Source organism: Narcine bancroftii, chromosome 1, assembly GCF_036971445.1.
Source record: "Narcine bancroftii isolate sNarBan1 chromosome 1, sNarBan1.hap1, whole genome shotgun sequence".
Classification (NCBI taxonomy): domain Eukaryota; kingdom Metazoa; phylum Chordata; class Chondrichthyes; order Torpediniformes; family Narcinidae; genus Narcine; species Narcine bancroftii.
The window spans coordinates 161180813-161205502 of NC_091469.1; the positions used below are offsets into that span (position 1 = coordinate 161180813).

Consider the following 24690-nt stretch of genomic DNA (forward strand, 5'->3'; position numbering starts at 1 on the left):
AAGCACGACCAGTGCCATCACGGGCATCAGTTTTCCCTCCATCAAGGACATCTTTAAAAGACGGTGTCTCAAGAAAGCTGCCTCTATCACCAAGGACCCTCACCACCCAAGCCATGTCGTCTGCACACTGCTACCATCAGGAAGGAGGTAGGGGAGCCTGAAGACGCCCACAATGTTATGGAAAAAGCTTCTTCCTCTCTGCCATCAGACTTCCGAATGGATACTGAACCAATGGGCACTACCTCATTTTTTCTCTTTATTTTTGCACAAATTATTTTTTTAAATCTTGTACTTACAGAATTGTAATTTATAATAATTTTGCACCTTGTTTAGCCCAATATTAGTGCCATAAAACAATTCTAATGGCACATGTTCACGACAATAAACCTGATTCTGAAAGTTTATGGGCCCCCTTCCATGTGAAGCATCAAGTTTTGGTTTCTACAGTACAGGTGCACAATCCTTTATCCGGACATCTAAAATCGGGAAAGTTCCAAAATCCGGCACGTGGGGAGAAAGACCAGTAGCGCGAGGCGGGCGGGCGAGAGACCAGCAGCACGACTGGGGGGTGGATACGGCAGCACAATTTGGGTGGGCTTTCCGAAATCTGAAAAAATCCAAAATTCGGAACACACTGTCCCCCAAGGGTTCTGGATGAAGGATCATGTACCTGTACTTCTCTCCTACCAACTACATACAAAGCAGAAAAATTATTTATGCTACGTGAGGTTTTTAAAAAAAAAAACTCACTGAAATGTATTGCGGCCCCCAGGGATGCCATAGGGTCCCCACTGAGAATGGCAGGGTAGAGAAAAGGGAAAGGGGGGGAGGGGGGAGAAGGGGAATCTCTTGACTAATTTGTTCTTGATCCATCCAACTGGGAAGGAAGAACTGCTTGATCAGACGAGGGAAGTCGAGTCGACGTTACCTCTTTGAGGTGAGCAAGGTTCAAATTAGTAAAAGAGAACTTACCTAATGTAGATCTTTTACAGTTGGAAGAAAGGAATTCAATGAGTTGAGAGAGAAAGATTGAAACAAACATTGTAACAGAAGGAAGTGAGATCTTTAAGGTTTCAATTACAGGTTTGGAACATCGGACCATGAAGCACAGTGACAGACCCTTCTGTGCCAAGTATGGTGTCAAAATTAAACTGCTTGCTCTTGATAGATATCCCTCCAACCCCTTCATATTCACGTGCCCATCTAGAAGCCTCAAACATTACGACTGTATCTGCTTCCACCCCTATTCCTGGCAGCCTGTTCCAGGCACTAACTCTGTAAAATATTTGACCCACATGTCTTCCCTGAACTTCTGCCCCCTCACCTTCAATGCTTTTACCCTGGGGGAAAGAGTCCTACTGTCCATCCTATCAGTATCTCTCCCCTCAGCCTCCAATGCAGCAGAAAAAACAACCCAACCTCTCCCTCTAACTCATGTCCTTAAGTGCAGGCAATTTCCTAGTAAATCCCTTCTATACCCTTTCCAAAGCCTCCACATTAGTCACGTAATGGGGTAACCAGAATTGCATGTAGTATTCCAAAAGCGGTCAAATTAGAGTAATGCAGGGGATCAAAAGGCAGGGCTCCTTGGTTAATGGGTGGGATTAAAAAGGTTTACTATGAATGTCAGGTATTTTTTCAAGAACTGAGCTAAACACAAGTCAAGAGGAGAGAATACAAGAATTGAATGGCAATTAAAATATGATAGAATTCCAAAATATTTCACTGAATGGGAATAAGGTGGGATGTATGATGGACATAAAAAAAGTTATTATATGCCTAAGATGTTTAGGGTAAGCCATGAATTCTTTAGTACTTTGCATTTGCAGTTACAAAGGAAGGGAATATTTTGGAGGATGTGTTTGATGAGAATGTGTTTGATTAGTAGAGCTAGGGCTTTTCTCTTTGGGATGAAGAAAGACGAGAGGATACTTATGGGAGGCATAGTCAGACAGCTAGCACCTTTTTCCTGGGGCGAGAGTAGCAAACATCCGAGGACGTCTGTAGAATAAGAGGATGAAAGTTTTGGGGAGATGTCAGAAGGGCAGCATAAGGGCGGCAGGGTTAGTGGAGTAGTTAGTGTAATGCTATTACAGGGCGACAGGGGTTCAAATCGGGCGCCGTCTGCAAGGAGTATGTCTGTCTGTGTGGGTTTTCTCTGGGGGCTCCTGATTCCTTCCACCCTTCAAAATGTACTGGGGTTGTAGGTTAATTGGGTGTTATTTGGCAACACGGGCTCCTGGGCCAAAAGGGCCTGTTACCGTGCTGTAGATCTAAATTTAAGAGTGGAATGCATTGCTGGAGGTGGTGGTGGATGCTGGTACAATAGGGACATTTAAAAGACACATGGATGCAAGAAAAATGGAGTGTGAAGGAGGAAAGGTTTAGATTGTTGAGTAGATTTATATGGGTTAACACAAAATTGTAGGCTGAAGGATTTGCACTGTACCAGATCATTCTATGTTCTAGAATGGAGAGAGATAATATCCCGGGGAATATTTATAGGGAGAAGGTATTGGACAATCTGGTTCTGCTTTGAATACTGGTGGCAAGGCTCTCTGGATGCTGAGGAAAATGTGATGGAAATATTGGAAAGGATTACCATGATCTTCCCCAAGTTTGGGGCAGGTGCCCAAGGATTGAAAAGGTGACAGCTTTGTTCAAAAGACGTATGGACATTCCTTGTAACTGCACAGGTGGCAGACAATGTTCTGGAAAGAATGAACAATGGACACTTGGAGGGGTTTATACAATGAGGGATAGCTTGAACAAATATGTAATATGAATGTTTTTTTGAAGTAGAAGGTGGTTGAATGAGAAAATATGGTGGAAATTAAACAGATTTTTGACAAAATCCAAAGCACCATATCAACAGGTGGTTAACAAAACTGAAAAGGATGGAACAAGAGGAAAAGTTAGGTTCAAGGTCAATGAACTGGGTGTCTGAGTAACGGATTGTTTTCCAGGAGGAGGATAAACAGCGGTGCTGTTCCCTGAGGGTGATGCTTGGAGTACGGCTTTTTGATGTATGTAAAAATGACAATATTAGAAAACATATTTAATGGAGTGGAAAACATCAAGGATGATACCCATCACCACAGATGGAAAATATCAGGAGAATGTAAGACGTAGGAGTTTGAAGAGAGTTTATACAAATGTTCTGCAGAGGAAAATCATATACACAAGTATGGGTGACAGGGTTGGCAGAGTGGTTAGGGCAACAGCTTTTTAGCGCCAGTAAACAGGACTGGGGTTAGAATCATGTGCTGTCTGTAAGGAGTTTGCACGTTCTCCCAGTGTCTGCATGGGTTTTCCTCAGGGGCTCCAGTTTCCTCCCACCCTTGTAGATTAATTGGGTGTAAATTGGGCAGTACGGACTCATGAGCCAAAATGGTCTGCTATTATGCTGTAGGTCTATTTTTTTTAAAATTAAAAACTTTAAAGTACAATGTACAGATGCACTAAAATGCCTGCTTGTTGTAACCACTCAGGTATGTTAGTTACAAGACGAGTAGTTTAAATTACTGCATATGCTACGAATCAGAAAAAGAGACAATAAAAAGACAGATAAATAAATATTCACAGTTGCAATTAGTGTAACAGGTAACAAAGCAAGGAAAGGTAACTTGGGATATTTGCAACTCTAGGAAAGCAGAAAACTTAATCCACAGAACTGGCTGGATATTACGGTTACACTGGGAACAAAAGTAGGAGGAAAACCAGAAGCTAGAAGTGAGGGTTCACACCCACCTGCACGGTTCAAAGTGGAAGCACACTGGCTGTTAGGTGGGCAGCCCAGAATCTTCAGGCACACACAGTATATGCAGCTTTCATCCATATGCTCCTGTAACCCTGTCTCCTCTGTAGCGTCAAATGAAGGAGCATCTTCTGATGCTTTCAGCATGGCCTCCGTGAAGCTGATCTGTGACCGGAGCTCTTGGTAGGGACTCCGAGAAGAAGGAGATGCTACTGTGTCTGAAATAAACCCAGTTCGTCATTCCACAGCCAAGTTCCAGTGCAGTTTACAGGTGAGACCTCTCACTCAATTAACATCAAACTACTGAAGCAAAGAATTGTCAGTCTCTGAAGCTCCTGCCACTCAAAAGATAAGAGCTCTGTTTCTTTAATCTACAGGATAAGAAAGCTCTCGTTCCCTCCTGGGTTATCTCCAGGTGAGAACTAGTAAGGGAGCTTCAACACCAGTTGGGCAATGCCAAGTGATGATATTTGCAAACACACGGCAGGACTCGGTACCTCTGCAACACAGGCTTGTATAAAGGTAACAACATCAACACAAGGCAAAACTCCCCGACCATTGAGAAAATTTACATAGCACACTGCTGTCGGAGGGCAGCACCAATCATCAAGGCACACCACCCACCTCATGCTCTGCTCTCGCTGCTGCCATCAGGAAAGAGGTATCGGTGCCACAAGTCTCGCACCACCAGGTTCAGGAACAGCTGCTACCCCTCCACCATCAGACTCCTCAATAGCAAACTCAATCAGGGACTCATTTAAGGACTCTTTGTTCATTGATTATTACGGAATATTTATTTTCTGTATTTGCAGTCAGTTTACATTTCTTTCTTTTGTATACATTTGCATACATTTCTTCTTGAGTAGTTTAGTTAACAGTAATTAGAAATTCTGCCCTGCAGGCCAGCTTTGCCTGGAGCCAAAAGAGATGGGGAGATCTTGAATATTTTTTTAAAATCAGAATTCACTCAGGAAATGGACACAAAGTTGAGGAAGTAAGGAAAACAAGCAGTGAGGTCATGGAACCCGTACAGATTAAAGAGGAGGAAGTGCTTGCTGTCTTAAAGCAAATAAGGGTGGATAAATTCCTGGAGCCTGACAAGGTATTCCCTTGGGCCTCGAGGGAGGCCAGTGTAGAAATTTCAGGGGCTCTGGCAGAAATATTTAAAATGTCCTTAGCCATGGGTGAGATGCTGGAGGATTGGAGAGTAGCTCACATTGTTCTGTTGTTTAAAAAAAAAAGGGTCCAAAAGTAATCCTGGAAATTACAGGCCAGTGAACCTGATGTCAATAGTAGGTAAATTATTGGAAGATCTTCTGAGAGATCAGATATGCAATTATTTGGAGAACCAGAAACTGATTAAGAATAGTCAGTGTGGCTTTGTGCGCGGTAGGTCGTGTTTAACCAACCGTATAGAATTTTTCGAGGAGGTTACCTGGAAAGTTGATGAAGGAAAGTCTATGGATGTTGTCTACATGGACTTTAGTAAGGCCTTTGACAAGAATCCACACGGGAGGTCAGTCAGGAAGGTTCAGACACTGGCATCCGTGATGAAGTAGATTCAACAGTGGCTGGATGGGAGAAGCCAGAGAGTAGTGGTGGATGATTGCTTCTCAGACTGGAGGCCTGTACCTCAGGGATCGGTGCTGGGACCATTGTTGTTTGTCATCTAGATCAATGATCTGGATGATAACGTGGGAAATTGGATCAGCAAGTTTACAGATGACACTAAGATTGGAGACAGTGAGGAAGGTTTTCAAAGGTTACTGAGGGATCTGGACCAGCTGGAAACATGGACTGGAAAAAGGCCAATGGAATTTAATGTCAACAAGTGTGAAGAGTTGTATTTTGGAAGGACAAACCAAGAAAGGACGTACACGGTGAATGGTCGGGCACTGAGGAGCACGGTAGAACAGAGGGACCTGGGAATACAGATACATAATTCCCTGAAATTGTCACCACAGGTAGATCGAGTTGTTGGCCTTCATGAATCAAAGTATTGAGTACAGGACTTGGAATATTATGGTAAAGTTGTATAAGACATTGGTGAGGCCAAATCTGGAGTATTGTGTGCAGTTTTGGTCACTGAACTACAGGAAAGATATCAATAAGATAGAAAGAGTGCAGAGAAGATTTACTGGGATGTTGCCCAGACTTCAGGAACTGAGTTACAGGGAAAGGTTAAACAGATTAGGACTTTATTCCCTGGAGGGTAGAAGAATGAGGGGAGATTTCATCGAGGTATTTAAAATTATGAGGGGGACAGACAGAGTAAATGTAGATGGGCTTTTACACTGAGGGTAGGTGAGATATAAACCAGAGGACATGGGTTAAGAGTGAAAGGGAAAAAGTTTAAGGGGAACTTCTTCACACAGAGAGTGTGGAATGAGCTGCCATCTGAAGTGGTGCTTGAGGGCTCAATTTTAACATTGGGAGGGGTATGGAGGGCTATGGACTGGGTGCATGTCAGTAAAACTAGGCAAAAAAAGTTCAGCTCAGACTAGAAGGGCCGAAGGGGCCTGTTTCTGTGCTCTAGTGTTCTATGGTTCTGAGCTGTGGTGATAGTGAAAAGGGCAGAGGGCTACGAAAGATATCTCTGATATAAGGAAGGGTGGGGGGGGGGGGGAAACTGGAGAAAACGGAATAGAAGGATGAGGGAAAGAGAGAGCGACTGGACGAGAAGGTTAATGGAAATTGAAGGAGTCAACATTGATGAAGACTGCCAAGTCAGAATATAAGGGTTGTTCCTTCAATTTGCCAGTGCCTCAGTGAGGCAATGGACAGACCCGTCAGTGTGGCTATTGGGTGTGGTCCTTCCCCTTTCCCTACCTCCCCCAACCTTTTTGTTCAGGCATTCGTCTGATTTTCAGCCCTCATGCAGAAGGGTTCAGGCCTGTAACACTGACCATCTTTCACTTTCCATGGATGCTATGTGACCTGCTGAGTTCCTCCCACACTTTTGTGTGCTGAACTTGTTCTAACTGCTCTCTTTTTGCGTGTTCGGGTTTCGGTATGTTCTTGTTTACCTGAAGCTGCAGCAAGATCTGGTGGACATTTGAACTTACCTTCATCCTCGGATTCCTGCCCTTGCAGTGAGTGATCTTCTCCAGGTGGGACACTTCTCTGCTGGAAGTAAGGGGTCTCTTTTACCTGAGGTAGAAGCAGAAGCTGGAAGTTAATTTTACGGATGTGCATTCAACAGATTATTGCCCAGACTCCAAACTATAATATAATAAATATCTATTAAATAAAAAAAAGAATTACAATAGAATTTTATGATTTTTTTTAAGAATGCAGTAAACAAAGATGCAATTCTGTGCCCTTTTAATTTTCAATCTTTGCAGAATATTGAATCGCTTTGTCAAATGAAATAAGATGCAGCGAGAAACTGCGTGCTATCAAGGTAAGTCAACTTTGATACAATGGACCAAAAATAAAAACAATGTTACCAGAGGACAAGAAAGCAAAGTACAGAGTTAAAACACAAAAGTAGTTTAACACCACTATTACTTGGGTTCGAATCCAGCTGTCTATAAGGAGTTTGTATGTCTTCCCACTGTGTGTGGGGCTTTTCCCCAGGTGCTCTGGTTTCCTCTCACCCATAGAGTTTATGGGTGCAATTGGGTGGCACGGGTTTAAATGGCTGGAATCAGCTTCTATCATGTTGTAAATAAAATTTAAAAATGTAAATTTAAATCCATACTAATGGAAGGTCTGTTCAAGAATCTGATAACAGAAGCAACTGTCTTTGAATTTAGAGGTGCACGTTTTTAAACTCGTGTAGTGCCCCCCTCCCTTCAGGCAGAAGCGTAACTGGGATGGGATGTGTCCTTTAACATGTTGGGTGCTTTCCCGAGGCAGTGGGAAGTATAGACAGAGTCAGGCGTGATGGCCTGAGGTGCATCACAATCTCTGTAGAGGCTTGCAGTCTTGGGCAGACCAGTTCCTGTACCAAGCTGTGATACATCGGGACAGGATGCTTTTTGTGTGCACGTATAAAATTGGTAAAGGATACTTAGGTCATGGCCAAATTTGGAAGTGAACTTCAGATCCAACAATCAAAATATATTTGATTAATAGAGCATCCTTTAGAACTACTTCACATGGTCAGTCAACCAAAGTTTCCAACGTACAGCCATAAAGAAAGCCATTTTGTCCAACTGAAAGACGCATTCAAATCTTATCAACTTTCAGTTCATGGAAACCCTCATAGGTGTTTAAATGTGCTGACGTCATAAGACATGACCACCTTTGGATGAAAGTTCTTTGCAATTCCTTTCTGGATTTTACTTCCAATCTTCCCACTATATCAATGCGGGATCAGAGAGCAGCCCTATTTCAACACTAATTCTTTATAATCTACCAGCCCACATTCCAATCAACTTAGAACATTACAGCACACTACAGGTCCTTCAGCCACAATGTTGTGCCAACTTATGCAAACCTACTCCATAGCATTTCCTATCTCAGGCCCATAACCCTCTATTTTTATTACAAACATGTCTAAGAGTCTTCAGAATGTCCCTATAGTACCAAGCTCCAATCCAGGCATCCACCACTCCCTAAGTGGGGAAAAAAAACTTACCTCTGGCATCTCCTCTGAACCTTCCTCCACTCAACTTAAAGAGGTGTACTCTAGTATTTGCTATTGTTACCTTGGGAAAAAAGTGCCGGCTGTCCATCTTATCCATGCCTCTCATAATCTTGTATATCTCTGTCTCCTCTCATCCTTTGTCGTTCCAAAGAGAAAAGCCCTCACATGCTTGTCCATGCTCTCCAAGTTCATCCACCTTACCTGACAAGCCTCTAGCATTAAATTATACAAAATTTAAACCAACACCCTTCCTCACTCCCTGCCTTTCTCCTACCCACTAAACATTTTCTCATCACACTCCGTAGTCTCTCTCCTGCCTCTGTCCTGCATGGGATCCCAGCCCCTGCCAATCTAGTTTAAACCCATCCATGCATCACTGGTGAATCTGCCTGCCAGGATGTTGGTTCCTCTCTGGTTCAAGTGCAATCTGTCCCAGAAGAGATCCGCTGGACCTGCTCTTCAGCCATGAATTAATCTGGCCTATCTTCCTATTTCTGAGCTCACTGGCACGTGGCACTGGCAGTAATCAAGATATCACTCCACTTAATGTCCCATTTCTCAACCTCTTCCCTAACTGTCTGTACTCATTGTGAGTGACCTCATCCCCTTTTCTACCTGTGTCATTTGTACCAGTGCATTAAACGCCCTCTGTCTGTTCAACCTCTCCATTGAAAAAGTCACTGTATATGTGTGAAAAAGAAATAGTGTATATCATGGCTAATGTGATTTATGGTGTGAAAAATAAAAAATTAAAAAAAAAAGAATGTTCTCTAACTGCTCAGTGATATTCTTGGGAGGCAACATGCAATCCTAGTGCCTTTTCTACGGCCACTGAGGTGGCCCTCTATGGCCGAAGATCCTCCTGTCCCCCTCGCTATCGAGTCTCCTGTCACTACCGCCCTTAGTGGCTATACCCTTACTTCTGAGCCTCAGAAGTGGCCAAGTTTCCTGACCACTGCTGCAAGCCAAAAAAGGTCATTCCCTCCAACAATATCCAAAGCCGAAGACCTGTTAGTGAGGGGAATGGCCATAGGGAAACCCTGTACTGTCTCCCTGCACCCTTGCCTCTCCTGGTGGTCACCCATCTAACTGCCGGCTGCCCCTTAGGTGTGACCACCTCAGTGGAAGTCTCACCAATGATGCCCCAAGTGTATCCAGCTGCAGCTCCAGTTCCTCAACCCTATCGGGAACTGCAGGTGGGTACATTTCCCACAGATGTCATCAGTCACTGCCCTGACTGCCATCCAGCTTAACTTTAAGGAACTACCTTAGCATGAAATCCCTTGAGCCAAATCCTCAACTCCCACTCACAAACTGAATCGTTCCTACAATGGCCACCCCACAGTGGCTACTCCATTTGAACTATTTTTCCCCCTCTCCTCATCTACAGGGCCAACTTAGCACCTTTATATCCCCCGCCTCCAGCAGCAATCGCATCTCCTATTGGCTGCAATAAATTAAGCAGACCCGTAGAAAAACATTGCACTGGCTCCCTCAACTCAGGTCCAAGATTTAAACTGTTCCTACCTGGAACAGCTCGTTGACATCATTTGGAAGTGCTAGACCAATGTAATCATCTGTGCTGCCATAGGTGGCGTTGGAGACCATAGAGCGTACAGAGGAGGAACGCTGAAGGGTCGTGTGATTAATTGGACTCAATAAATCCTCTTTGTCCAACGATGCAAAACTCAATGCTTTGATGAACCTGGACAAAAGGAGAGGAACATAAATCAGGGGAAGAGGTAATGAGCTATCTCTGCAGATGAGGTGATGGCCTTCGCAACCTTGAGTACAATGGAGAGCCAAAAGAGTGTTACAGTACTTTCTGTAAGGGTCTCAAGTTCATTGTCTTGAGCGTCAAGTTAAAGTGAAGAGTGTCGATTTTGTGTACATCCACCAAGTCAATCCATACATTCATTAGTGCCACACATGAAACAGTGCAAAATTACACAAAGAAAGCCGTTGGAGCAACAATATTTCACCAGCATGGGATTTGTTCAAGAACCTAGTAGCGGTGGGGACTTTTAAAAAAATCCTTGAACCTTGTGGTGGGGTGAGTGACTGACAAAAGTCTGTAGATGCCGTGACTATAGTAAAAACACACAGAAATGGAGGAGAAATTCAGCGTCCATAAGAGGCAAAGATATATTACTGATGCTTCGGACCCGAGCCCTTCTTCAAGGTAATTGAATCTGGTGGTGCATGTTTTCACTCTTGTGAGTCTTCTTCCTCATGGAAGCAGGATAAAGGGAGTATAGCTGCAGTAGGAGGATTCCTTCAATATATTGGCTGTTTCTTCGAGGCAGTGGAGGGGAGGAGGTTTGTGTGATGGCCAGAGTTGTGCTCTTGCAGTCTTAGTGGAGGGTTTCCTGTATCACACAGTGGCGCCCCTGACAGAATGCTTTCAATGGTGCACCTGTAAAATTTGATGAGGGACACAAAGGATAAGTAGAATAGGCATTGGGGCATTGTTTGGCCATCAGATTGACATGAACGGACAGGGAGAAGAGTTTGGAGATATTTATGATTCAGAACATAAAGCCATCTACTGCCTCCACCTCAGTGCAGTTGTTGCAGACAGGGGAGTGTGCACCACCCCTATTCCAGAGGTCTTTGACAAGCATCTTTATCTTGCTGATGTTCAAGAAGAGATGGTTGTTTTGACACAAAACCATTTGAGTCTCCATCTCCCCTCTCCATTCCATCTCGTCTTTGTTTGGGATCCGGCAATCATCGGCAAATCTGAGATCCATAGAATCTAGCAGCATGGAACAGGCCCTTTGGCCCAACTCATTCATGCATTTGCCTACATTTGGTCCATCTAAGCCTTTCTCATCCATAAATGTGTCTAGATGTCTTTTGGACATTATTATTATTATTGTGTCTGCTCTGGTAACTCATTCCAGATAGTGACCATCCTCAGGCCCCTCTCTGGAAAATAGAAGAATGAGAGGGGATCTCATGGAGACATTCTGACAGGATCAGACAGATTAAATGCAGGTCGAATTTTCTCGATTTTGGGAAAGCCCAGTAAAAAGGACCACAGGTTGATGATAAGAGGGAAGTTGTTTAGGACTGAGATGAAGAACAACCTCTTCACTCAGAAAGTTGTGAACACGTGGAACTCCTGACCACAGAAAATTGTTGAAGCTGGTTTATTCGATAAATTCAAGGGAACTGGATGTGGCTCCACTGGTACCATAGAAAAGGAACTTGGTCAAGGTGAGGTCAAAATAAAACAAGCTTATATGCTGGATCATGTTGAGATTAAAAAGAGGATGTGCTGGATTTTCTTAAAAGAATTAGGATTTATAAGTCCCTTGGACCAGACATGGGAAAGAAGGGAATAGATAGTTATGACTGGGGCAATGATCTTTGCATCCTCTTTAGTCACAGGAGAGCCACTGGAGGATTAGAGAATGGCAAACGTAGTCCCCTTGTTTAGCAAAGGTAATAGGGAGAATCCTTGGAAATATAGACTAATGAGTCTTATGTCAGTAGTGAGAGGATTCTCAAGGACAGGATTTGGTGGCATTTAAAGAATGGGTAGTCAACATAACTTTGTGAAGGGAAGGTCATGCCTCACGTGGCTAGAGTTTTTTTGAGGAGGTAACAAAAGAAATTGATGAAGGTATGGAGGTAGATGTGGTCTGTATGGATTTTAGTAAGATATTTGTCAAGTCTTCCATGAGAGACTCATTCAGAAAGTCGAGGCATGAGATCCGTAGAACTTTATAATGGGTGCCTGGAATGCATTGCCAAGGGTGGTAGGGGAAGGTGAAACATTAAGGGCATTTAAGAGACTCTGAGATAGGCATATAGGTGAAAGAAAAATAGATGGTTATGAGGTAGGAAGGGTTTACTTTCTCTTAATAAAAATTGCAGGTATATATAGGTCAGCCCAAAATTGCAGACCAAAGAGGCTATACTGTTCTATAAAAGATCATGGGGTATGGAGAGAAAGCAAGAATAGGGGACTGAAATGTATGATTGTGTTGAATGGGGGAAGCGACTCAAAGGGCTGAATGGCCTCCTCCTGCTCTGTTTATGAAGGTTTCAAAAAAAAACCTAATTAGATTCATGAGACATGCTCTGCCATACAGAAATCCATACTGATTACCTCCTATCATTCTCTGACAGGTATATCCTGTCTCTCAAAATCCCTTTTAGCAATTTTCCAATCTCTGGCGTCAAGGCTCACTGGCCTGTATTCCCTTGGCTTGTTCTTGCTGCCCTATTTAAATCATGGCACAACATTAGCCATCCTCCAGTGTGCTGGCACTTCACCCAAGGCCAAATTTGATGTATATATCCCAGCAAGAGCTTCTATAATTTCTCTCTAGCTTCTCATAAGGCGCAAGAACGCACTTAATTAAGCTCTGGGGATTTGTCAATTTAATACAATGCTGCCAAAACTTCCTCTGAGCTCTAATTTAGTGTGGCAGATGGAGTTAGAGAAGTATCTGGCTACACAATCATGGCTGAACAAGGAGTGTAGTAGGGAGATGAATATACAGCCCTATGGGGCACTGGTATTGAGGGTGATCATGGTGGACATACAGTCTCTGTCCTCAATTATAGTGGACTGAAAGACAATCTTCCTTTAACATCCCAGAAATAGATGTACATCAGGAAAATGGCATTCACGGTGGGAATGGTATTGAGCAAGTTGTTGGAGCTGCAGATTGATAAGCCTCTGGGTCTTGAAGGAGATTATTCTATGGCCGGAAAAGATGCTGCTGAGTTAGTTAGAACTATAGAACACTACAGCACAGAAAACAGGACAATCGGCCCTTCTAGTCTGTGCCAAAATATTATTCCGCTAGTCCCATTGACCTGCACCCTGTCCATAACCCTCCAGACCTCTCCCATCCACGTATCTATCTAATTTATTCTTAAAATTTAAAAATGAGCCAGAATTTACCAAGTCAGATGTCAGCTCATTCCACACTCCCACCACTCTCCAGTGAAGAAGATCCCCCTAATGTTCCCCCATAAACCATCCCACTTTCACCCTAAAGCCATATCTTCTCGTATTTATAAAACACAAAATGCTAGAGAAACTCAGCGGGTCAAACAGTGTCATTTACGTAGCAAAGGTAGAAATACATAACCGAGATTTTGGCCTCGAGCCCTTCATGCTTATCTTGATGAAGGGCTCAAGGCTGAAACATTAGTTATGTGTTTCTACCTTTGCTACATAAATGACACTGTTTGACCTGCTGAGTTTCTCCAGCATTTTGTGTTTTTTTTAAACTTCAACCATGGTGTCTACAGATTTTCGTGATTTACTTCCTCCTGTATTTATCTTTCCTAATCTAAATGGAAAGAGCCAACTCACATTTACTCTGTCTGTCCCCCTCATAATTTTGTAAACCTCTATCAAATCTCCTCTCATTCTTCTATGTTCCAAGGAATAAAGTCCTAACCTATTTAATCTTTCCCTGTCACTCAACTCCTGAAGACCCAGCAACATCCTAGTAAATCTTCTGTGCTCTCTATCTTACTGATATCCTTCCTGTAGTTTGGTAACCAGAACTGCACACAATATTCCAAATTTGGCCTCATACAACCTCACCATAATATCCCAACTCCTGTACTCGATACTTTGATTTATGAAGGCCAAGATGCCAAAAGCTCTCTTTACAACCCTGTCTACCTGCGATGTCACTTTCAGGGAATTGTGGATCGGTATTCCTAGATCCCTTGTTCCTCCACACTCCTCAGTGCCCGACCATTTACTGTGTACGTCCTACCTTGGTTTGTCCTTCCAAAATGCAACACCTCACGCTTGTCTGCATTAAGTTCCATCTGCTATTTTCTTGCCCATTTTTCCAGTTCCAAAGCTTTGAAAGCCTTCCTCGCTGTCCACAACACCTCCAATCTTAGTGTCGTCAGCAAACTTGCTGATCCAGTTTCCATTATCATCCAGATCATTGATATAGACAACAAACAACAATGGTCCCAGCACCGATCCCTGAGGCACACCACTAATCAAAGGCCTCCAGTCTGAGAAGCAACCATTCACCACTACTCTCTGTCTTCTCCCATTCAGCTAATTTTGAATCCAGTTTACTACCTTCTCCATAGCTACCTAGAGTCTGATTCTTCTGAACTAACCTCCCACGTGGGACTTTGTCAAAGGCTTTACTAAAGTCCATGTAGACAACATCCACAGCCTTTCCTTCATCTACTTTCTAGGTAACTTCCTCAAAAAACTCTATAAAATTCATTACACGCACAAAACCATTCCGACTATCCTTAATCACCCCTTGGCTGTTCAAATACTTGTATATCCAATCTCTCAGACCACCCTCCAGTAATATACCTACTACTGCCATCAGGCTCACCGGCCTGTAATTTCCTGGTTTACTTTTGGAACCTTTTTTAAATAACGGACCAATATGAGCTACCTTCCCATCCTCCAGCACCCATCACCTGTGGTGAAGGACACTTTCAATATTTCTGCCACCATCCTTGAAACTTCTGCTCTAGTCTCCCATAAGGTCCAAGGGAATAAATACAATGACAGACCAGGGGGATTTATCTACCTTTATTTTCTGCAAGACAGCGAGCATCTCCTCCTCTTTAATCTCTACATGTTCCATGCCACAACTGCTGGTTTCCTTTCCTTCCTTATACACTGCCAGTTTTCTCAGTAAATACTGATGCAAAAAAACTGTTTAAAAATCTCACTGATTTTGTGAGGCTCCACACATAGACAACGACACTGATCTTCTAGGGGACCAATTTTGTCCCTAATATACTTGTAGAAACCCTTCGGTTTAACCATCACATTATCTGCCAAAACAACCTCATGTCTTCTTTTTGCCTTCCTGATTTCTTTCCTAAGTATATTCTATACTTTTCTAGTACCTCATTAACTCCTTGTTAGCTATACATCTTAACCAGATTGCCAATATCCCTTGAAAAACAAGGTTCCCTCTGCCTGTTAACTTTGGCTTTAATCCTGACAGGAACATGCAATCTCTGCGCTCTCAAAATTTCACCTTTGAAGGCCTTCCACCTACTGAAGACATCCTTGCCTTAGGGAGGAAATAGCAGAGGCTCTGACAGTGATTTTTCAACAGTCACTAGAGTGGGGGCATGGTACCGCAGGATTGGCGTGTTGCAAACGTGGTTCCTCTGTTTAAAAAGGGCTCCAGGTGACGTCGGTGGTTGGTAAACTAATGGAAAGTATTCTTAGGGATAATATGTACAAGTACCAACAGAGGCAGAGACTGATCAGGGGCACCCAGCATGGGTTTGTGTGGGGAAGAACATGTTTGACAAATCTCGTTGAATTTTTTGAGGAGGTGACTGGGAAGGTTAATGAGGGTAGGGCAGTAGATGTCATCTATATGGATTTCAGTAAGGCCTTCGATAAGGTTCCACATGGAAGGTTGGTAAGGAAGGTTCAGGCACTAGGTATTAATGTTGAGATAGTCAGATGGATTCAATGTTGGCTAGAAGGTAGATGCCAGAGAGTCATAGTGGATAACTGTCTGTCAGGATGGAGGCCGGTGACGAGCGGTGTGCCTCAGGGATCGTTGTTGGGTCCCTTGTGGTTTGTCATTTACATTAATGATTTGGATGATGGAATGGTAAATTGGGTTAGTAAATATGCAGACGATACAAAAATCGGGGAAGTTGTGGATAGTGAAGATGGTTCTCAGAGACTGCAGAAGGATTTGGACTGCTTAGAAGAGTGGGCTGAAAGATGCCAGATGAAGTTTAACATCGATAAGTGTGAAGCGCTTCATTTTGGGAAGAATAATCAATACAGGGCATATGCAGTGAAGAGGAGGGCATTGAGGAATGCAGAGGAACAGAGAGATCTTGGAATAACGGTTCATCATTCTTTGAAAGTGGATTCTCATGTGGATAGGGTGGTAAAGAAGGCTTTTGGTGTGCTGGCCTTTATAAATCAAAGCATAGAATATAGGAGCTGGGAGGTGATGTTGAGACTGTTCAAGGCATTGGTGAGGCCAAATTTGGAATACTATGTGCAGTTCTGGTCCCCAAATTATAGGAAGGATATCAATAAGTTAGAGAAGGTGCAGAGAAGATTTACTAAAATGTTGCCAGGATTGCAGTATCTAGAATACAAAGAACGATTGAGTAGACTGGGTCTTTATTTCTTGGAGCATAGAAGGTTGATGGGGGATTTGATAGAGGTGTTTAAGATTATGAGGGGGATAGATAGAGTAGATGTGAATAGGCTCTTCCCCTTGAGGGTAGGTGAGATTGGAACAAGGGGTCATGAGTTAAGGGTTAGGGGGCAAAAATTTAGAAGTAATTTAGTGGGAGCTTCTTCACTCAGAGAGTGGTGGCTGAGTGGAAGGACCTTCCGGAAGAGGTGGTTGCAGCAGGGTCAATTTTGTCATTTAAGAGAAGGTTGGATCAGTGCATGGATATGAGAGGATTGGAGGGTTATGGACAGGGGCTAGAGGCTAGAGGAGATCACTTAAATTGGTGCGGACTAGAGGGACCAAGATGGCCTGTTTCCGGACTGTAATCCACTCTTTCTGGATCCTTTCTCATTTCTACAAAACTGGCTTTTCCTCAATTTAGAATCTCAACTCAAGGACCAGACTTAATCCTTATTCATAATTAATTTGAAACGAATGGTACCTCTACATATTGATTTAGAAAGCTTTTCTGAACACATTTAACAAACTTCAAGCCATCCAGCCCCTTTCCAGTTTTGGATTCCCAGTCAATAAGTGGAAAGTTAAAATCTCCTCCTGTTTCACGTTTTTGTTTCATACATTGGTCTACTATCTCTCTACAGATTTGCACCTCTAATTCTCTGACTATTGGGCAGTCCATAATATATCCTTATCAATGTGGTCACACCTTTCCTGTTCCTCAGCTCCACTCACATGGCCTTTGTATACCACCCTCTGTTCTGTCTAAGCAAAGCTGTAATATTTTCCCTGACTAGTTCATGCATTGAGTTTTCTAAAACTCCTAGGTTTGAGGGACGTTTCTAGAAGATTGGAAAATGGCAAAATACAAAGGCTAAAAAGCTGAAAACTACAAGCCAGTAAACTACCATCATGTGGAATTTACTTTTGTTCACTGGAGTATGAAATAGATAAAGTTAAAACCAAGAGCTAGCTAGTATTGAGATTTCCAGAGGCATTTAAAAATATGCTGCATCAGATTTTTATTTTAGATTTCCAGTGTTTGTAGTTTATTAAAAAAACAGGTGAGCATCGTGTGCTTTATTGATCTGTTTATTTTAGTATGGAAATTCATGCAATAGTGCAAGTTCAGAGGTGTTCAAAACTAAAATAAGGAATGGACTGTTGTCTAAAACAATTGAACAAGCTGTGGCGGCACATTCTCTCATGGCGAACCGGCCCCGCGTGTAACCCCACGTGGCAGGGCAGCCATGGGAAGATGGCGCTGTCAGGGTTTCTCCCTGCCTCAAGTCTCCTGCCCAGTGCGCACCTGGGGCAGCGATTAGAATGTCACAATGCACGAGGTGACTGAGCTCATACTGCCCTTAAAAAAGGGCGAGCACTGAATTTGAATAAAAATGACTTTCAATGTGGTGGCTGAGTCTTTCTTGGCTGTGTCCAGCACTACATTGGTGACCCAGACACCTCTCTGGTCTCAAGAACATGGATCCGGCAGAGAACAACGCCGTTGCCATCAAACTGCCCCTCTTCTGGACCTATCACCTGCGTATGTGGTTCGGGCAGGCGGAAGCGCAGTTTCAACTGAGGAATATTTCAGCAGATGCCACGATGTTCTACCATGTCGTGAACGTGCTGGACAAAGAAACAGCAGCCAGGGTGGACGATCAAATACACCGGCCGAGGGTAAATATGCTGCCCTCAAGAACCTGCTCCTTGGCACTTTCGGGCTCTCCCCTCAGCAGCGTGCCTCCAGACTCCTGCACCTTGACGGGCTTGGGGACTGCACACCATCGGCCCTAATGGATGAGATACTGGCGCTGGCGGAGGATCACAAACCTTGTTTCCTATTCCGTCAGATCTTCCTCGAGCAGATGCCCGGGGACATCCAACTACTCCTGGCAGGACTTCACGGATCCACGCCAAGTTGCAGCCCAAGCGGACACCCTCTGGTGCACCAAGAGGGAGAATGAAGGAGCCCTCAGTCAGTTTGTGCGACCAAGAGCCGGCCGGCCACAACACTCCCCCGAGCATAAGCACCATTCCACCTGGTGCTTTTACCATCATCGGTGGGGAGCGGAAGCTCGTAAGTGCCGACAACCGTGTGACTACCAGGGGAAACGACCCGGCCAGCCACTGTCGATGGCTGTGATGGCTGGTCACGTGGACAGCCTCCTTCACATTACCAATAAGTCCACCGGCCGACGTTTCCTGGTGGACACAGGAGCGGAGCTGAGCGTCCTGCCCCCCACCGCCCTTGAGACACGCACCCGAACTCATGGTCCCACCCTGCGGGCAGCCAACAGTTCCGCCATCAAGACCTTCGGTACCCGCATGGCGCAGATCCAGATCGGGAAAGTGAAATTCTGCTGGAAGTTCATGTTAGCCTCAGTAGGTACTGCGTTATTAGGGGCGACTTCCTGAGGGCACAAGGACTGTTGGTTGACATGAAGGGCAAGAGGCTGGTCAATGCTCGCACCTTCCATTCGGTGCGCCTGGGCGCCACGAACGCCTGGAGGCCCGAGATCGCCACTTCCAAGGATGAGAATTCAAACATACTCCATGAGTTCCCCACCATCTGTCAACCACGATTCAGCGCCACCTTACCCCAGCATGGGATATACCACCATATCTCTCGCAGGGGCCCCCGCTGCACGCCAAGCCCAGATGACTTACGCCCGAGAAGCTGCAGCTGGCAAAAGAGGAGTTTTCCTGGCTGCAGGAGTTGGGGATCATCCATCTCTCGGACAGCGCCTGGGCATCCCCTCTCCACATGGTCCCCAAATCCTTCGGGGGCTGGAGACCCTGCGGCGATTACCAACGTTTGAACGATGTGACCACATCAGACAGGTACCTGGTTCCACACATTCAAGACTTTTCGGCCAATCTTCACGGCGCGCAAGTCTTCTCCGTGGTCAATCTGGTGCGGGGGTTATCATCAGATCCATGTCCACCCGAGGACATCTGCAAGACAGCAATCATCACCCCCTTTGGCCTCTTTGAATTCCTGCATAGGTCTTTCGGCCTCAAGAACGCGGCCCAGACTTTTCAGCGCCTCATGGACGCAGTGGGTATGGACTTGGACTTTGTGTTTATATATCCTTATCGCCAGTCAGAAGCGTGAAGAACACAAGGCCCACCTCTGTACCCTGTTTGCCCAACTGGCAGAGTTTGGCCTCATGGTCAATGTGGCCAAGTGCCAGTTCGGCAAGCAGACACTGCAGTTCCTGGGGCACACCATCTCGGCAGCTTGTGCTGCCCTGGAACCAGAGAAGGTCGCGGCTGTCCAGCGGTTCCCCAAATCAACCACCCTCAAGGGCCTGCAGGAGTTCGTAGGGATGGTGAATTTTTATCATCGGTTCATCCCTGGCGTCGCCTGCACCATGCGACCGCTGTTCGCATTGATCGCCACTAAGGAGAAAGTCCTGATCTGGTCGGAGGAGGCAGAGACCGCTTTTGCCACAACAAAGGAGGCCCTCGCCAACACAACTCTATTGATGCACCCACACCCGGAGGCACACACGGTGCTCTCCTCAGCCACGGCAGTAGGGGGCGTACTCGAGCAGTGGCTCAACGGACAGTGGCACCCGCTGGCCTTCTTTAGCAAACAGCTGCGCCCAGCGGAGCTCAAGTACAGCGCTTTCAACCGGGAGCTCCTGGCGCTGTACCTGGCCATCTGGCACTTTCGATACTTTCTAGAGGGCAGGCCCTTCACGGTCTTCAGAGACCACAAGCCCCTCAAACAGGCACTCATGATGGCCAAAGATCCGTGGTCGGCTCGCCAGCAACGCCACCTCTCCTATGTGTCGGAGTTCACCACTGACATCTGGCACAGGGCAGGCAAAGACAATGTCGCGGCGGATGCGCTCTCTCGTCCGGCGATCAACGCCCTCACCCTAGGCCTTGAATACACACAGTTGGCACAGGCCCAGAAGCTGGACTCGGCAGAATTGATATTTATTTGGCGCGGCCTACATACAAGGTCCTCCAGCGGTCCGGCAGGACTTTCACTTTGGACATGGGGTTAAAGACGAACTTTTCACCACGGACCATTTGAAAGCGGTGTACTTAAAACCTATCACGGCTGGTGCAGACAGCCATATCCAAACGCCGGGGCTGCCCGCCCAAGTGGCGGGATGCATAGCCAGTTCTTGGGAGGGGGGTGGGTTTATGTGGCAGCCCACTCTCTCATGGCGAACTGGCACCACGTGTAATGCCACGTAGCGGGGCAGCCATGGGAAGATGGCGCTATCAGGGTTTCTCCCTGCCTCAGGTCTTCTGCCCAGCACGTGCCTGGGGCAGCGATTAGAATGTCATAATGCATGAGATGACTGAGCTCCTGCTGCCCTTAAAAAACGGCGAGCACTGAATTTGAATAAAAACAGTCATTAACGACTTTCAATGTGGTGGCTGAGACTTTCTTGGCCGTGTCCAGCACCACAAAGCTAGAATTATACCGGAGTTTGAACAATTGAGAAGTGTATGGATTGAAACATCAGATCCCAAGAGATCTTTATAGGCAAATGTAGAAAGAATATTTTCTCTTCTGGGAGAAAACTGGATCCAAAGGTTCAAGTTTAAAAAAAATAAATTTACAATTTAAAAGAGATGTGGCATTTACTTCATCAGCAAGCGGGTAAAAATAAAAGCAGCAGGGAATGCAGAACTAAGGGGATGATCAGATCAGTTGTGACATGGTGGCATGGTTAGCACAACAGTATTGGAGCAATCCACTGGTTCAAATCCACTCAGAATTTGGATGTGTTCCCGGATGTTGCTTGGATTGGAGAGCATGTCTTTTGAGGCATGGTTAACAGAGCTTGGACTTCTCTTTAAAATTTAGACATCAAACCTGGTAACAGGCCTCTCCAGCCCATGAGCCCACGATGTCCAAATATCCCAATTAACCTACAACTCCCATATGTTTTGAAGGGTGGGAGGAGAGCGGAGCACACAAGGAGAACGATAAGCTCCTTACAGACATCGCCGAATTTAAACCGGGGTTGTTGGTGCCGTAACAGCGTGATGCTAACTGTGCGAAGGATGCGAGCTGACTGAATAGTGGTCCATAAGATTATGAGAGGCAAAAATAGGGTGGATTTCCTGGGGCAACAGTAGCAAATACTGGAGGACATCAGTATATGTCGAGGGGAGGAAAGTTTCGAGGAGAAGTCAGGACCATATATCTTCCAGTTTCTATCTACTTGGTGGGCAGCACAGCTGGTGTAGCGTTAGCGCAACACCATCGTACCACTAGCGATTGAATCCAGGGTTCACCTCCTGCACTGTCTGTAAGGAGTTCGTACATTCTCGCCGTGTCTGCATGGGTTTTCTCCGGAGGCTCCAGTTTCCTCCCACTGTTCAAAAATGTACCAGGATGTAGGTCAATCATTCTGTTTCGCTTCTTTCTCTGACTCTAAGGAGCAGTGGGCATGATGAATGATGATCTCGATCTTTTGCGAGGGTTATGTCGCAACACCAATGAACTGAACATATACTTTAGCAGAACCGTTTTAAGCATGTTCTCGAGCAAAATCTGTGTTAAAGAGAGTGTGGAATAAAGATTATGCTTCACCCAGCCATTTTTTTTTGGACTTGCTGACGAAAGGCAATGTGTAAATTTTAAAGATCTATTTACCTTCTTGGTGTTAATCTTGAATCCAGACTGCCAGTCTTCATGGTAATTGTGTCCGTAAACAACACATCCTTTGCTGGCGACGCGAGAGCCTCAGAGTGTGAAAGTGACGAGTGCATTCTCTGCTGCTGCAGTCGTTTCAAGGTGGCGTAGCCAAAAGCATCACGCGGGCTCGTGTAGCTGAAGTTGTAATCAGTCAAGCTCTTTATAGTAGTGACAGACGGTGCTTTGAGCGACTGTGCCCTCCGTGGGAGAGTGTGAGATGATCCTGGGGGTACCAGTGACACAGAGTTTGATTTAGCCAGAGGTAGATGGTTAGACCGGGGCGTGGGGGACACGTTGGTCTTCACCGTCCTTGCACTGACAATTGTATTCAAGCTGTCTGTGTCAGCATTTGCAAGGTCTAGGCGGATAGTTTCACCAGAGGGACTGGAGCTAACTGAACTCATGGAGCTAATGCCGCTAGTCGTTGTGTCCGTGTTGAAGCTCTGGCTACGGCTTTTGAAGTGTGAGACAGTCGTGCCGTCCCCCACCGACCTGTCCTTGATAATCTGCTCCCTGTGATTTTCCCCTAACAGTGTCTTTGGGCGCTTTAGTTCAGACTCGGAAATACTCTGCGAGCTTCCTCCATTGTTATTATCCCTATTCCCAACGAACGACGTCTCCAAGCTTAACGTGTGGCTCTTATGAATGCGAGTGCCATTGAAGATGCCTGTGAACACCTCACTCTGAAGATATTCAGTGCTATTGGCAGGCTCAGTGATTGCCCGGATGCGCTGATGGACCTGCTTCCTGTCCACTGCTGCTTTGGCAGACTTCGACTCGCTGCTACTGCGCAGTTTCTTGCTGGGGAGTGAGGTCAGATTGTTGAAGAAACGTCGTGTGACAAACTTGGAAGAGCTGAGGATACTTAAAGGGCTTCGATCTTTTTCCTTTGTTGACTTGGGCTTCAATAACAAAGACGGGTCTCCCTCTTCGGTGATATCAAGGAAGAAGGTACTCGTTGTACTGCTCCCATATCGATCATCCTCCATTATAAACATGCCTGAAAAGAAAGAACCCAGAGTTAGCAGAATCTGGTTGATGATGGGAGGTGAATTCATGTACTTCTTTCATGACCCTAAGATAGGAGCCCCTAATAGTGGGTGGCATGGTAAGTATCACAGTTAGTACAATGCTATTACAACACCAGCGACCATGGTTTGAACCCGGCACTGTAAAGAGTTGTACGTTCTCCTCGCACCTGCATGGGTTTCCTCTGGTTTCTTCCCACCCTTCAAGATATTCAGGGGTTGTAGGTTAATCGGAGTATTTGGGCAGCATGGGTTCATGCATGTCTAAATTTAAAATATTTTAATTTAAAATTACATACTATTAAAGCCAAAGAATTCCTTTTGAAGTGTCACTGTATAATGTGATAAACATAATGGGCAATTTGGCCAAAGGAATATTATAATGATCAGATGATCTGTGACATTTATTGGTCAAGTCCTTTACTCTACCTGGAAACCCTATTATGAGATTTTTAATGTCCGCCTCATAGGCAGCAGGACCTCATTTTAAGATATCATCGAGTGGTTGGCATCTCCAGCGATGACTTGCTCAGGACAAGAATTTTGGGCTCAAATCTTTGAAGTAGATATTGAACACACAGGGTAAAAATAGCAGCCACTGAGGCACAATTCATTCATTAAATGTACACCTTTCAGACCTGTCCCGACAGCCACAAATTCAATGCTGTTTTAAGAGTTGGAAGAATAGAGGCCCCTCTATCCAGTTGGAATGATCTCTGTTGATAATTTCTTGCACAAAGAGCATGCAATTGGAACGTCATTTAACAGAAACTGTAAGAATGACTAGTATGAGAGTCTAACCTGAGGAAAATGGGAGCGATGTTTGATGGGATGGTCAAAGGAACCTGGTCTGACCATGAATCGCAAGGAGCCCTTCAGTTTAGTTTCAAGCTTATTTGCCAAATTGGTAATCGTGATTTCACTCAGAGATAGTGAGTTTTATCATCAATTAATCTGCTCTGCATAGAATGGTGGAGGAAGGGGTAGGGGAGGAGAACAGACCCACGGGCAAGAGATCATAAGTGGATATGGGTGGGAAGGCCCAAGAGAAAAAAGCTGAGAAGTAATAAGGGAGGGGACAGCTTCCTCCATTTTATTCAGGCACCTGCCTGCTTTTTGCTCATACCTTGATGTAAGGCTCAAGCCCAAAATGCTGTTTATGTATCTTTGCTACATAGAGAACGCTGTGTTACCTGCTGAGTTTCTCCAGCATTTCTATGTAAATTCCCTACTTAAAAGCAGGACTGTTGAGATTCAAAAGGCAGGTCACTGACATCTTTCAAAGACAATTTTGAGTGCCCAATAAATCCTGGCCTTGTCAGAAACTCTGTTCCTCAACTTGAACAAATAGAGAAGTCGGCAAAAGATATGTAATCCAATAGTTATAATGGGATGTGTTTTAATACAATTGGGGAGGCTCAGATGATTCAGTAGGCCATTTGACTTCATTGGCTGCACAGACAGAAAGGTCTTACCAGTTCTAA

General features: G+C 44.9%; 1 protein-coding gene across 8 annotated transcripts in view; it reads right to left on the bottom strand.

Annotated features, from left to right (window-relative positions):
* The window catches only part of LOC138735618 (rapamycin-insensitive companion of mTOR-like), a 265357-nt gene that overhangs the window by 17749 nt on the left and 222918 nt on the right, over positions 1-24690 (bottom strand). For all 8 annotated transcript variants that reach the window (XM_069883715.1, XM_069883709.1, XM_069883692.1 and 5 more), the window contains 4 exons: positions 22137-23178; positions 9879-10056; positions 6823-6907; positions 3751-3975 (listed from right to left, as the gene is read on the bottom strand). In XM_069883715.1, the coding sequence (XP_069739816.1) occupies positions 3751-3975; positions 6823-6907; positions 9879-10056; positions 22137-23178 (1530 nt within the window). The remainder of the gene's footprint in view (positions 1-3750; positions 3976-6822; positions 6908-9878; positions 10057-22136; positions 23179-24690) is intronic.